At 45.3% G+C, this 13,429-nt stretch overlaps 1 protein-coding gene and 1 pseudogene across 2 annotated transcripts in view; one reads left to right on the top strand and one right to left on the bottom strand.

Moving 5' to 3' along the window:
* The window catches only part of ERCC3 (ERCC excision repair 3, TFIIH core complex helicase subunit), a 37,396-nt gene extending 35,100 nt beyond the window's left edge, over positions 1-2,296 (top strand). For both annotated transcript variants that reach the window (XM_032145944.2, XM_032145947.2), the window contains 2 exons: positions 136-288; positions 1,860-2,296. In XM_032145944.2, coding sequence (XP_032001835.1) covers positions 136-288; positions 1,860-1,991 — 285 coding nt within the window. In that variant the 3' untranslated portion in view covers positions 1,992-2,296. The remainder of the gene's footprint in view (positions 1-135; positions 289-1,859) is intronic.
* A 7,212-nt stretch (positions 2,297-9,508) lies between these two features.
* LOC116462976 (WW domain-binding protein 11-like) lies at positions 9,509-12,374 on the bottom strand (annotated as a pseudogene).
* Between the last annotated feature and the right edge of the window lie 1,055 nt (positions 12,375-13,429).

Raw genomic sequence — 13,429 nt, 5'->3', positions numbered from 1 at the left:
GCTCTCCATTGTTGGCCACCAGGGTGGCTGGGCCTGGGGAGGGAAGTAACCAAAGCAGGTGGACCCAGGAGAAGGCAGAGGAGGGCTGGGGAGAGAGAGCAGAAGGGGGCATGTCTGCTGGCTTGGGCTTTGCAGGTGATCACGAAGCTCGCTGGCATGGAGGAGGAAGACTTGGCGTTTTCGACAAAAGAAGAGCAGCAGCAGCTCTTACAGAAAGTCCTGGCAGCCACTGACCTGGATGCCGAGGAGGAGGTGGTGGCTGGGGAATTTGGCTCCAGGTCCAGCCAGGTGAGTAAATGGGTGAGGAGGTTCCAGGTGTCAGTGCTCTCACAGGGCAGCGTTTACATGTAGACACAGACACAGACATGTAGTCCTGCCTGGATGGGCCCATGGGATTTTTTTGGAAATGTAGGAAAACACGGAAGAGATGAATAGAAACAACCCTTGTTGCCCTTTTGGTGTGTGCCCCTTGTACTGTTGCACACAGCTGAGCTCACAGTGGCTGTGACTGGTCTCCTGCTTTGCTCACACGAGTATTTGTTAGATCTTGATGTTGAAGCCCAGGATGGCAAGGAGGTGACCCCAGCTCACCTTGGTGGCAACTGGAGGGAGCGTGATGGGCCAGGGGCACATAGTTCCCACACACAGGGCTGCCATCCCTGGCCGTGGGCACACAGTTCTCCTCTGGTTCCTCCTCAGTGATAAAGCTGAGCCCTCTAGCCCCTAAGACTGCTCTGAGGATCAACTCTTGTGGTAGCTTCAATACTTAACTTTGAAAAATGTAGAGTTCTGTGAAAATACTCAACCTTTCATTTATTCTACAAATATGCCTGCTCTAGGCCAAGCAAATATATGGTCTAATTAGTGAGAGCATCATTATGGAGAATTATCAGGCCTGTCCAAGGGGAGAAGTGCACTTCAGTCAGGTGTGTTTGAAATTCAGTTGCCATTAGAGCCGGAAGGTGGGCAGCTGCTGGACCAAGGCAAAAAGGAAGCAGCTGTCCCTGGGGAGGGGCTGCCCTCCTTCCAGCCTAAGGCTTTCCTCCCCCCACCCAGGGGGCACTCTCCATGGGAACCCAGGAGAGGGCTCTCATTGCTCTCACTGGTTTTAAGGAGGTGCCTGGTTCATTCTCCTCACAGGATAGCAATGTCAGCACTGATGTGGTTATCCCCATTTTACAGATGAGGTCATTGAGGTACAGATACTAATTACTTGCCTCAGGGTTACTCAGGGACAGGTGGAGCCAAGAGTCAAGCCCAGGGCTTTCTGTCCTTCCACTTGATTCAAAGCCTCAGGTGGTGTCTCAGGAGATTTTAAGGGACTTCTGCCCTAACTGTTAAAAAAATTCTGTTCAAGCCAGGCATGGTGGCTCACATCTGTAATCCCAGCACTTTGGGAGGCCTAGGCAGGAGGATCAGTTGAGTCCAGGAGTTTGAGACCAGCATGGTCAACATATCGAGACCCTCTTTCTCTCTTAAAAAATAAAATTGGTTCGGAAGTTGTTATTAAGTGAGGCAGTGTGGCATTATGGTTAAGAACAGTCTGAAGCCAGGCTACCTGGGTTCAAGTCCCATCTCCTTAAGAGGTATGTGATCTTGGACAGGTTACTGAATCTCTCTGTGTCTCAGTTTCCTCTTCTTTCAGGTGTGGATTATAGTAGTTTTGAGGATTAGAGGAGATAATATATGTCAGATGATTAGAACAATGCCTGAGACACAGTAAGGGATCTGTAAATGTTATTAAAAATGATGTATTAAATTTATGTAAGTCTTATATAATTTGCTGTGATTATAAATATTATAAAAGGAATATCTTTTCCTCTGGAGACTAACATGGGCTGGTCCCCCCTTCCCGGCAGGCATCTCGGCGCTTTGGCACCATGAGCTCTATGTCTGGGGCCGATGACACTGTGTACATGGAGTACCACTCATCGCGGAGCAAGGCGCCCAGCAAACATGTGCACCCGCTCTTCAAGCGCTTTAGGAAATGATGCTTCGGCGGGGTACTTTGTTCAAGACCGGCGCTTGGCACCCATGTTGGAAAGGGATTTTCAGCATAACGTTTTCCTTCCACCTCCTTGACCTTCCCTCCGGCGTTGGCCAAATTGTGCTGAGGAAAATGCATCAAGGGCTTGGCTCTGCCTTCGTGGGTCATCTAGGGTTTTATAAAGGAGGAGGAGACAATATTTTTTCAAACCTTTTGGGGAGTGGGGTCATTTCTGTGTATAAAAATTTTTAATATTTAAGGTGTATTTATATTACTGTTCTGAATAAACAGAATGGACCATTGAACCACTCTTCATTGTATAAGTGTTTTTGTGCTTCATCCTGGGCATGGGTTATGTCTGGATGACCAACCTCCATCAAGGCCCTACTTTGTAGCAAGCACAGATGAGTAAGATGGAGCCTATCCCCAGGGAGCTATCAGGGAGATGTACCCTGGGATAGAAGAAACGTTGGCAGGAAAGGCCTGGGGAATGGGGAGGGTGATTCAGCCGGAGGGAAGAGCCTGGGTAGTTGACTGTGGTCCCTGCTCATAGCTTAGCCTGGTGGATTCAGACTGGGGCTTCAACCGCACAGCTTCCTGCTGTTCTGGTGGTCACAGCTGTTCTACAGCGTCGTCCAAGGTAGACACCCATGTCATGAAGGCCTTCCAGGTTGGCTTCTGGTGTCTCATCTTCTCTGAGAGGGTGACCTCTTGTTTCTCCCTCAAAGTACGTTTTTAGATATTGCTGAGAGGCTAGATTCCTCTTCTAATAGCAGTTTAGTGCCCTTGGGTGTTTTAATTGCTACTTCCTTTATTTTTAATGGCTTTGGGCTTTTCTCTTATGTTCCTGGTATGAAAGCAAAGGTGTTGAGGAAAACACAGGCCAGGCAGGATTGCTTCTTGAGAGGTAGGCACGCATAAGGCATATCCACCTTGTAGAAAGACTTGTGATTCTGAGGAGGAGGCCCACTCTCCCTGTAACAGGAAACAGCGCTCACACTTGGGGAGTGTTGAAACCCTGGCTACATAAGGCTTCCAAGTGGAGTCCCTGCCCATCCCCACAGCTCGGCAGCAGCTTCCTGGCCTCAGCTCCAGCACAGGTGGGCTGCTCTCTGTGATGCAGCCACAGACTGTCTGAGGAGAAGAAAGTATTAGGTTGGTGCAAAGGTAACTGCAGCTTTTGCCATTACTTTTTTTTTTTTTTTGAGACAGTTTCGCTCTTTGCCCAGGCTGGAGTGAGTGGTGCGATCTCGGCTCACTGCAACCTCTGCCTCCCAGGTTCAAGCGATTCTCCTGCCTCAGCCTCTCAAGCAGCTGGGACCACTGGCGCCCGCCACCATGCCCTGCTAACTTTTTGTATTTTTGGTAGAGATGGGGTTTCACCATATTGGCCAGGCTGGTCTCAAACTCCTGACCTTGTGATCCGCCTGCCTCGGCCTCCCAAAATGCTGGGATTACAGGCGTGAGCCACCGCACCTGGCTGCCATTACTTTTACTGGCAAAAACCACAATTACCTTTGCACCAACCTAATACCTCTTTTATCAGGGGGCTTTGAAGCAAGAGCCACCTGCCCCACATTCCGCCTCTCTGAGCTGACCTTTTGGTGACACACACTCTCATAGTCTGGTCAGTAGCTGGTGCTGCCAGGCATCTAGCCACTCTATCAGTGCAAACCCTAGGAACCAGCAACAGGGCCTTCGCTAGGAGTAGAGGGCCTGAGCAGCCCTGTCTGAGGTGCGCGCTTGAGCCCACAAACTTGCCTGTCATGTAACCCTGATGGGTCTGCACTCAAATGTTCAAACTTGACTGTAACTCTTTTCAGTCTACCTCCTGTCATGCCTTTACACTTGAGATCCTCAATACTGAGCATTTCCTGTATTTTCACATTTCTGGCCCCTGTTTTCTTGTCTATTGACAATGTTGAATTTTGCCTGAGCCCTGTGATCCTAGGAAATAGATACATTTAAAGGAATCCCTTGTCCTTGGTGTTCTGGAAAGTAGCTTACTGCAGAGAACCATCCTTCCTGGTATGACTCATGAATGCTCCCCTTGAAGACCCCAGTCGAGGCCAGACACAGGCCTTCCAAATTCCCTTTCTTTGCCTCATAAATTAGCTAAACTGCTCGTCCCCAGTGATCAATGGGAACAAAATGCTTGTGAACCAGACTTCGGTTTAGATTCTCTTCTACGCCCAGACCCCTGAACTTTGGCTCACCCTCCCCTCCACCCCTCGAGAGAATAGACTGGATTCGGGGTAAGTCACTGATTGGATCTACTGTCCCACCATGCCATTCCCCTTCATCCCACTTCCTGTCTTTTACTTGCTTCCCTCCCTTTTGCCTAACCCTGAGACAAACAGATCTTATGTTCAGTGCATTCTCCCTGCTGCAACAGTACACCCCTCCCCACCACTTTGCAACAATCCTTTCAAATAAAGTCTGCCTTTACGAAGTCCAGATTTTTTCTTCTTCTTTTTCTTAACATTGTTCTGTGAACTTAAGTTCCAGATTTTTTATTTGACATCGTGTAACAAGTTTTTATCTAAATTTCCAAATGTCTGTTGGTAGTATATAAAAATATAATTAATTTTTATATATCAGTTTTTATATATCATTCCTCAGTCATGCTAAACTCAGTTCTAGGAAATTTTTCTGTAGATTTCTAGAATAAGTAGACTAAAATCAGTGAAGATATAGAAGACTCGAACAATAGTATTAACCAACTTGACCTAATTGACATTTACAGAATACTCCACTGAGTAACAGCAGTATAAGCATTAGTTTCAAATACACAGATCACTTGCCAAGACAGAATCAATTTCAGGCCCTACAAGTCCATTGGAAAGTACACTGGAAAGCATTTAAGCCACACAAGCTGTAGTCTGTGCCCACAGTGGGATTAAGTTAAAAATCAATAGAAAAAGAGTCTGGAAAACCCTCAAATATTTGGAAAATGTGGTGGTTAATTTTAGGTGTCAGCTGAGTTAAGGGATGACAGGTCACTGGTTAAGCATTTTTGGGTGTGTCTGTGGGCATGTTTCCAGGAACGAGGAGCATTTGAAGCTGTAGACTCAGATCCACCCCCACCGACGTGGGCCTCATATATCCATCAAGGGACCAGATAGAACAAAAGGGTGGAGGAAGGGTGAATACAAATTGCAGAGTATAATATTGATACATTAAAAAAAAACCAACTGGCCGGGCGCAGTGGCTCACACCTGTAATCCCAGCACTTTGGAAGGCCGAGGCAGGTAGGTCACCTAAGGTCAGGAGTTTGAGACCAGCCCAGCCAACATGGTGAAACCTCATCTCTACTAAAAATACTTTAAAAAATTAGCTGGGTGTGGTGGTGGGCACCTGTAATCCCAGCTACTCAGGAGGCTAATGTGGAAGAATCTCTTGAACCCAGGAGGTGGAGGTTGTAGTGAGTTGGGATCACACCACTACACTCCAGCCTGGGCAACAAGAGCAAAACTCCGTCTCAAAAAAAAAAAAAATCAATGATCTTTTTATATACTTAGAGACAAACATTTGGAAGTTGAAACAAAAATACTATTTACAACAGCATAAAAATATGCAATGCCTAGGGATTATCTTATGAAATATGTAAATTCTGCCTGTATTAGCCTACTAATTTAATCTTTAAAAAAAAAAAAAAAAACAGAGTCTCACTCTGTCACCCAGGTGGAGTTCAGTGGTGCAATCAAAGCTCACTTCGGCCTTGGCCTCCTGGGCTCAAGTGATTCTCCTGCCTCAGCACTCCAGTCCGACCCAGTAGCTGAGACTACAGGCACGTGCCATCATGCCCAGCTAATATTTTTTTTAAGAATTTTTTGTAGAGACAGGGTCTCACTATGTTGCGCAGCCTGGTCTTGAACTCCTGGGCTCAAGTGATCCTCCTGCCTTGGTTTCCCAAAGTGCTGGGATTACAAACGTGAGCCACAGCACCTGGCCAGTTTAACCTATTTTAAATCAAATTCTTAACCAGATTTTTCATGGAAACTTACAAACTAATGGTAAAATAAATGTCAAAGAATAAAGAATCAAAAATATCAAAGAGAATTTATAGGAACAGTGCAGTAGGCACAGGAACAGAAAAATACACCAGTGGAATGGAATAGAGAGCCTAGAAAAATATTACTGAGAACTTGATCTGTGATAGAAGTAGCATTATATAAGCGTGTGTACACACACCTACATACCCTCCTACATCTATATCCATTCCAACAGTATGTTTCTATCTATCTATCCCCATGAGTTCACGCTGAAATCTCTACACAGGGTTTATTTGTTTATTTATTTTGAGATGGAGTTTCGCTCTTGTTGCCCAGGCTGGAGTGCAGTGGTGCAATCTCGGCTCACTGCAACCTCTGCTTCCCGGGTTCAAGCGATTCTCCTTGCCTCAGCCTCCTGAGTAGCTGGGATTACAGGTGCCCACCACCACGACCAGCTAATTTTTTTGTATTTTTAGTAGAGATGGGGGTTTCATCATGTTGGCCAGGCTAGTCTCAAATTCCTGACCTCAAGCGATCCGCCCGCCTTGGCCTCCCAAAGTGCTGGGATTAGAGGCATGAGCCACCGCAACCAGCCCACAGGGTTTATTTTATTGTCTGTTTTATGTTCACAACTTCATTCTTTGACAATGAGAAAACTGGCTCCCATTTTACACAATATATTAAATATTTTCTTATTTGCTCCCTTATAGGATGTACGAAAGTCATTTCAGACCTGTTAATTTATGCCTCTGTGAAAATTAGATTTTAATTTTCATTCGAGTTCTAATTAGATGACTCAAATTTTCATTTAACTCTAATTTTAATTAGAGTTAATTTTGTGTTAGGGATGTTTGGGTTTGTAACCTGAGGGCATAGAGACTTAATCTTGTGTTACTTGTGTTTTTTCCCTGACCATCCTTCAGTGTGGTTATGTCATTCATTTGATGAGCAGTTTCATTCATTTGGGGGCTTTTTGTATCAAACTTTAGTTTGTATAAGATTGTCCTTATCCTTGTTGATTTCTTATTTATTTATTTATTTGAGACGGAGTCTTGCTCTCTCGCCAGGCTGGAGTGCAGTGGCGTGATCTCGGCTCACTGCAACCGCTGACTCCCAGGTTCAAGCGATTCTCCTGCTTCAGCTTCCCGAGTAGCTGGGATTACAGGCACACGCCACCATTCAAAAACGCCCTAGCATTCTGTGATGCAATATTGTGTGACTGAAAGAAACAGTATAGAAATTGGAAGACTGGATCTTAGTTTGTGGCAGGCTGTACCTTACTATATGACCTTGGGGAATTCACCAAAACTGCTTTTGCCTCCATTTCCTATTTGATTTCTCCATTATATTAGGTCAGAGCACAAGGAAGATCTGAAGAACATATCTAAATTCCAAAATGAAATCCGAACATCTCTCTGAGAAAACCTTCTTCTTTTTTTTTTTTGAGACGGAGTCTCGCTCTGCCACCCAGGCTGGAGTGCAGTGGCACAAGCTCAGCTCACTGCAACCTCTGCCTCCCAGGTTCAAGTGATTCTCCTGCCTCAGTCTTCCGAGTAGCTGGGACTACAGGCGTGTGCCACCACACCCAGCTAATTTTTGTATTTTTAGTAGAGACGGGGTTTCACCATGTTGGCCAGGCTGGTCCCTAACTCCCGACCTCAAGTGATCCTCCTGCCTCGGCCTCCCAAAGTGCTGGGATTACAGGTGTGAGCCACCATGCCTGGCCGATTTTATTTATTTTTCTCTTTTGAGCATGTAAAACACTAACATGATTCCAAAGTCTAGACTGCACAAAAAGTTATATTTAGGAAAGTGCCTTTCTCTTATCCCTGTTTCCTTTGTGTTTTTCATCCCTTTCTTGACATTCCTTGTAGGTATCTAATTTCAGTTTCTGGTTTATCTTGCATGTGTTTCTTTTTTGCTGAAATGAGCAGATACATATGTATTTTCTTATTTTTCCTTCTTTCTTATTTTTTCTTCTTTCTTACGCAATAGATATTATACTGTAGATAATCTTTTGCACTTTGTCTTTCTTTAACTTAATAAATTCTGGAAATTGTATCAATTCACTGAGGTCTTCCTCATTCTTTACAACCTCACAGTGCCCATTGTGCAAATGTACCATAGTTCATTTAAGCACTGTTAGATGTGTGGCATTTAAGTTGTTTAAAGTATTTTGCAATTGCAAACAATGCTTCAGTAATAAACCTGTGCAAATGGGTTTTCTTATAGTTGGAAGTATATCTTCAGGGTGAATTCCTGGAAGTGGGATTGCTGATTCAAAGGTAAATGCAGGGACAAGCGCAGTAGCTCATGCCTATAATCCCAGCATTTTGGGAGGCCGAGGCAGAAGGATCACTTGAGGTCAGGAGTTCAAAACCAGTCTGGCCAACATGGTGAAACCCCATTTCTACTAAAAATACAAAACTTAGCCAGGCACATGCCTGTAGTCCCAGCTATTTAGGAGGCTGAGGCAGGAGAATCCCTTGAGCCCAGGAGGCAGAAGCTGCAGTGAGCCAAGATCTTGCCACTGCACTCCATCCTGGACAATAGAGCGAGACTCCATCTTAAAACAAAACAAAACAAACAAACAAACAAAAACGGCAGGCCAGATGCGGTAGCTCACGCTTATAATCCCAGCACTTGGGAGGCCCAGGCGGGTGGATTATCTGAGGTCAGGAGTTTGAGACCAGCCTGGCCAACATGGTGAAACCCTGTCTCTACTAAAAATACAAAAACTTAGCCAGGCGTGGTGGTGGGCGCCTGTAATCCCAGCTACTTGGGAGGCTGAGGCAGGAGAATCACTTGAACCTGGGAGGCAGAGGTTGCAGTGAGCCGAGATCATGCCACTGCACTCCAGCCCGGGCAACAAGAACGAAACTCCGTCTCAAAAAACAAAACAAAACAAAACAAAAATGGTAAATGCATATGCAGTTTTTTTTTTTTCTTGGTGTAGAACATTTATTTATTTTTCCCATGAATCAAAGTTTAGTTCAGTGGGAAATAATTTTAATCAAAGAGTTGTACATTTTCTTCCCACATATCCTGCTTTGTATTAGGAAATTACATTGTGATCCATTTCACTATAAGTAAAATATTGCAAACTATTTACAGGAAAATATTAAAAATAACTGAAACACAAAAGGCAAGATGAAATAAACTGGTTTTTCAGAAATCCCTACTCCAGTGCCCATAGCACACAAGAAGAGAGTCAAAACAAGTAACTAAGATTCCTTGATCACAAATTTCCAAAGAACTGGAGAAGGGAAAGAAACAGGGTGAAAATGGTGGTGTGAAAGGGAAGAGGATGTTAGCAGCACTGCTTCAATAACTGATCTATTCTGAATGAAATACCCTCTTTTCTGTGCAGTAAATTCTGAACAAGGCTATATTTTAGGACATTCCTTGAACTGAAATTAGAAAACACCCTGACAATGGAAGCGGTTCTTTCATGTAAGTTTAATAAGAGCCTCTTTCTCCCTGGGCCACTGTTGTGAACAAAAGCCTGTTTGGACATCAAAAGCTGTCACAGCAGCCCTTCCATCTCTTTCATGAAAGCCTCATAGACATCATCCTTACTTTGTACCGAGACAGAAACAGAAGGACCAGATTTGGGTGCTGCTTTGGCAAGAGGCACAGCAGAATCATCCTCTGACTTTCTTTTTTTTTTTTTTTTTTTTGAGACAAAGTCTTGCTCTGTCGCCCAGGCTGGAGCGCAGTGGTGCGATCTCAGCTCACTGCAACCTCCGCCTTCTGGGTTCAAGCCATTCTCCTGCCTCAGCCTACTGAGTAGCTGGGACTACAGGAGTGCGCCACCATGCCTGGCTAATTTTTGTATTTTTAGTAGAGATGGGGGGTTTTGCCATGTTGGCTAGGCTGGTCTCAAACTCCTGACCTCAGGTGATCTTCCCACCTCGGCCTCCCAAAGTGCTGGGATTACAGGCGTGAGCCACGGTGCCCAGCCCCTCTGACTTTCTTTGGAGAGCAGCAGTAGCCCCTTTATTCTCCTGACGTACTCTCAGTGCAGTGGGCAAAAATCGAGTAATCTCTGCCTTGGGATTAGTGATCTGTGGCTTGGCACTGATAGTTGCTGTGGCTTTCTTCTCAATGGTGGCTGCACTCATATCATCTGCCTTGGGCCACTGAATCAAGTTGGGTGGTGCACTTAAAACCCCAGGGTTCGGCCAGGGAGCTGGTAGGAAAAGCCCAGCGGGGGCAGGTCCAAGTGGAGGTACCAATGGTGGGTGCATCATGCCAGGATGAGGTGGAGGAACACCCAGAGTTGCAGGGGGAGGTAGTTTTGGTGGGGGTCCCCTAGGAGGGGGACCAGGAGGCAGACCTGGAGGTGGACCTAGGGGAGGGCCAGGTCAGGCTGGTGTTGGTCCTGGAGGTAAAAAGTCAGGGTAAAGGCCCTCGGAATCCTGGCATTCCAGGTGATCTCAGGAATGGAGGAGCTCCTGGAGGTGGGCCAAGACGAAGGCCTGTAGCTGGCCCAAGAGGCCATAATGGTGGAGCAGGTGGTGGTCCAAGAGATGGTGGTCCTGGGATGGGACGTGCTTGTATCTGAGAAAGAGGAACACATGTGTGTGGCATTTAAGTTGTATAAATTATTCTGCAATTGCAAACAATGCTTCAATAATAAACCTTGTGCAAATGGATTTTCTTACTGTTGGAAATGTATCTTCAGGGTGAATTCCTAGAAGAGGGATTGCTGATTCAAAAGTAAATGCAGGAACAGGCACAGTGGCTCATGCCTATAATCCCAGCACTTTGGGAGGCTGAGGCAGGAGGATCACTTGAGGTCAGGAGTTCAAAACCAGCCTGGCCAACATGGTGAAACCCCATCTCTACTAAAAATACAAAAATTAGCTGGGTGGCAGACACCTGTCTGTGAAGAAGCGGTGGATGTGCCATCAGAATGAGACTCTTCTTTATGCTGTTTTTGTGATTGTTTATCTGCTTCAGAGTCATCAGAATCATCTTCATCATCGTCCTCTGAAAATTCCTCTACTTCTGGTCCCTCCTCAGGGACTTCTTGACCTGCCATGGAAGCATCATGGCTTGAAGAGGAGTTAACTCCTTCATGTTCTTCTTTTTCTTCCTTGATTTTCCAGGCATATCTGCAAACTGTACACTCAGACCTGAGTTCTTTTCTTCATTGCTGTCTCTCTCACCATCATCACAGTGCACAATTCATCCCCCCACTTTCTCCATCTGATGTTGGTGTCACCATCATCAGTATCGTTACCATGCTTATGTTGGTCCTTGTTTTCAGAAGGGCCATCATCTTCACTGGCGCTAGAAACATCATCACCATGACCTTGCCAGGCAAGTTCAGGATTATATAACATGTCTTCTTCATCTTGCCTATGAGGGGGAAGATCTAGGGCAAAACCTACTTTACGGCCATACATGTGCAAGACTTGAGGAGGAGGTGGGCCAGGGGAGGGCCAGGAGATTTTCTGCCAGGGGGCAAACGTGGAACATTATGCCCAAGAAGAGGAAGGATAAAAACTGCCTGAGTTGGAGGTCCATAGGCTGAGGTTTTCCTAAGGATGGAGAGTGGCTGGGACCAGGAAGTGGAATGTCCTGAATCAAAATGTTGGAAGGAGCACACGGCACATCTGGCAAAGGAATGCTCTCCACTTCGCATGCTGAGCATTCTCGACAGCATCAAAATATTGCCTAAGTTGAGCCCTCTTCTGTTCATACTCTACTTCTAGTTTTCTCAAGTCCTTGTAAATATCTGGATTTTCTTTTTCATAGTCATAGAATATGTTCAAAGATTTCACGCAGTTTTTTATGCTTGTTTTTCAGTACTTTCTCATTTAATTGTGGCTGTTGCAGTGGGTTAAACTCCATTTCATCCAATTTCTCCATGTCCTGGGTAATCTGTTTGGGATCCTTCATTTTTAAAACCGCAGCTCTGGCCAGGCGCAGTGGCTCACTCCTGTAATCCCAGCACTTTGGGAGGACGAGGCAGGCAGATCACCTGAGGTCAGGAGTTCAAGACCAGCCTGGCCAACATGGTGAAACCTCGTCTCTACTAAAAATACAAAAATTAGCCAGGCGTGGTGGCACACGCCTGTAATCCCAGCTACTTGGGAGGCTGAGGCAGGAGAATCGCTGGAGGTGGAGGTTGCAGTGAGCCGAGATCGCGCCACTGCACTCTAGCCTGGGCGACAAGAGCGAAACTCCACCTCAAAAATACCAAAACCAAACCAAACCAAAACAAAACCAAACAAAACAACAGCAACAACAAACACTGCACCTCAAACCATCATGCGCTGTTTTTTGTTCTTTAATTCTCTCTTCTGAGATTCCTTTCGGACTTGGTCTGTGGGGTTCATAAACTTTCCACTGTTGGTGGATGACGTAGATCTCTGTCCCATGTTGAAAATTTGTGTGGTTTACTTGTTCATAAAAAAAAAAAAAAGAGAGAAAAGAAAAGGAAGAAAGAAAAACACTTCTGCTCTTCTCCCAGGACTGCGAGAAGCCGGGAGGCGGTGATTCCCGGCCTCTTTCACTTTGTAAGGGCCTCTGGGTCAACCCCTCAGCCACCGCCATCGTGAAACCTCGCGCCCCTCCCGCATATGCAGTTTTGTGAAATGCTGCCACATTACCCTTTACAGGGTTGTACTTATTCACATGTCCCCTAGCCATGCATGAGAGGCTTGTCTATCCACTGCATTACCATCAGAGTGTATTGTTATATTTTTTAAATGTTGAAGATATTGGCTGGGTGCAGTGGCTCACACCTACAATCCTCGCACTGTGCAGCTAAGGCGAGTGGATCACTTGAGCCCAGGAATTCCAGACCAGCCTGGGCAACGTAGTTAAACCTCATCTCTACAAAAATACAAAAAGTTAGCAGGGCGTTGTGGCACGAACCATGATCGCACCGCTGCACTCTGGCCTGGGTGACAGAGTGAGTCTCTGTCTTAAAAAACAAAATAAAAGAAAATATTATAGGTGAGAAATGGTATTTTAGCGTAGTTTTAATTGACATTTCTCTTATGAATTAGGTTGAAAAATCTTTCATATATGTGTGTGTATGTGTGTGTGTGTGTATGTGTGTATGTATGTGTGTGTGTGTCTGTGTATAAATTCCCCATTCTTATCTTTTGCCTTTTTTTTCTATCGGGTTAAAAAAAATCTAAGCTGAGCGCAGTGGCACATGCCTATAGTCTCAGCTCCTTGGGAGATTGGAGGATTGCTTGGGCCAGGAGTTTGAGGCCGTAGTGATCAAAGATGGTGAGATGGCACCTATGAATAGCCATTGCACTCCAGCCTGGGCCACATAGAGAGACCCTCATCTCTAAAAACGAAAAATAAAATATAAGTAAATAAACGTTTTTTAAAATAAATCTTTATTCATTTATTTATTTATTTTGAGACAGGGTCTCACTCTGTCACCAAGGCTGGAGTGCAGTGGCACTATCACAAC

Source organism: Hylobates moloch, unplaced genomic scaffold (genome assembly GCF_009828535.3).
Source record: "Hylobates moloch isolate HMO894 unplaced genomic scaffold, HMol_V3 SCAFFOLD_24, whole genome shotgun sequence".
In the NCBI taxonomy this organism is placed as follows: domain Eukaryota; kingdom Metazoa; phylum Chordata; class Mammalia; order Primates; family Hylobatidae; genus Hylobates; species Hylobates moloch.
Note: the sequence above shows the minus strand (reverse complement) of the source record. Positions and strands in the feature narration are given on the sequence as shown.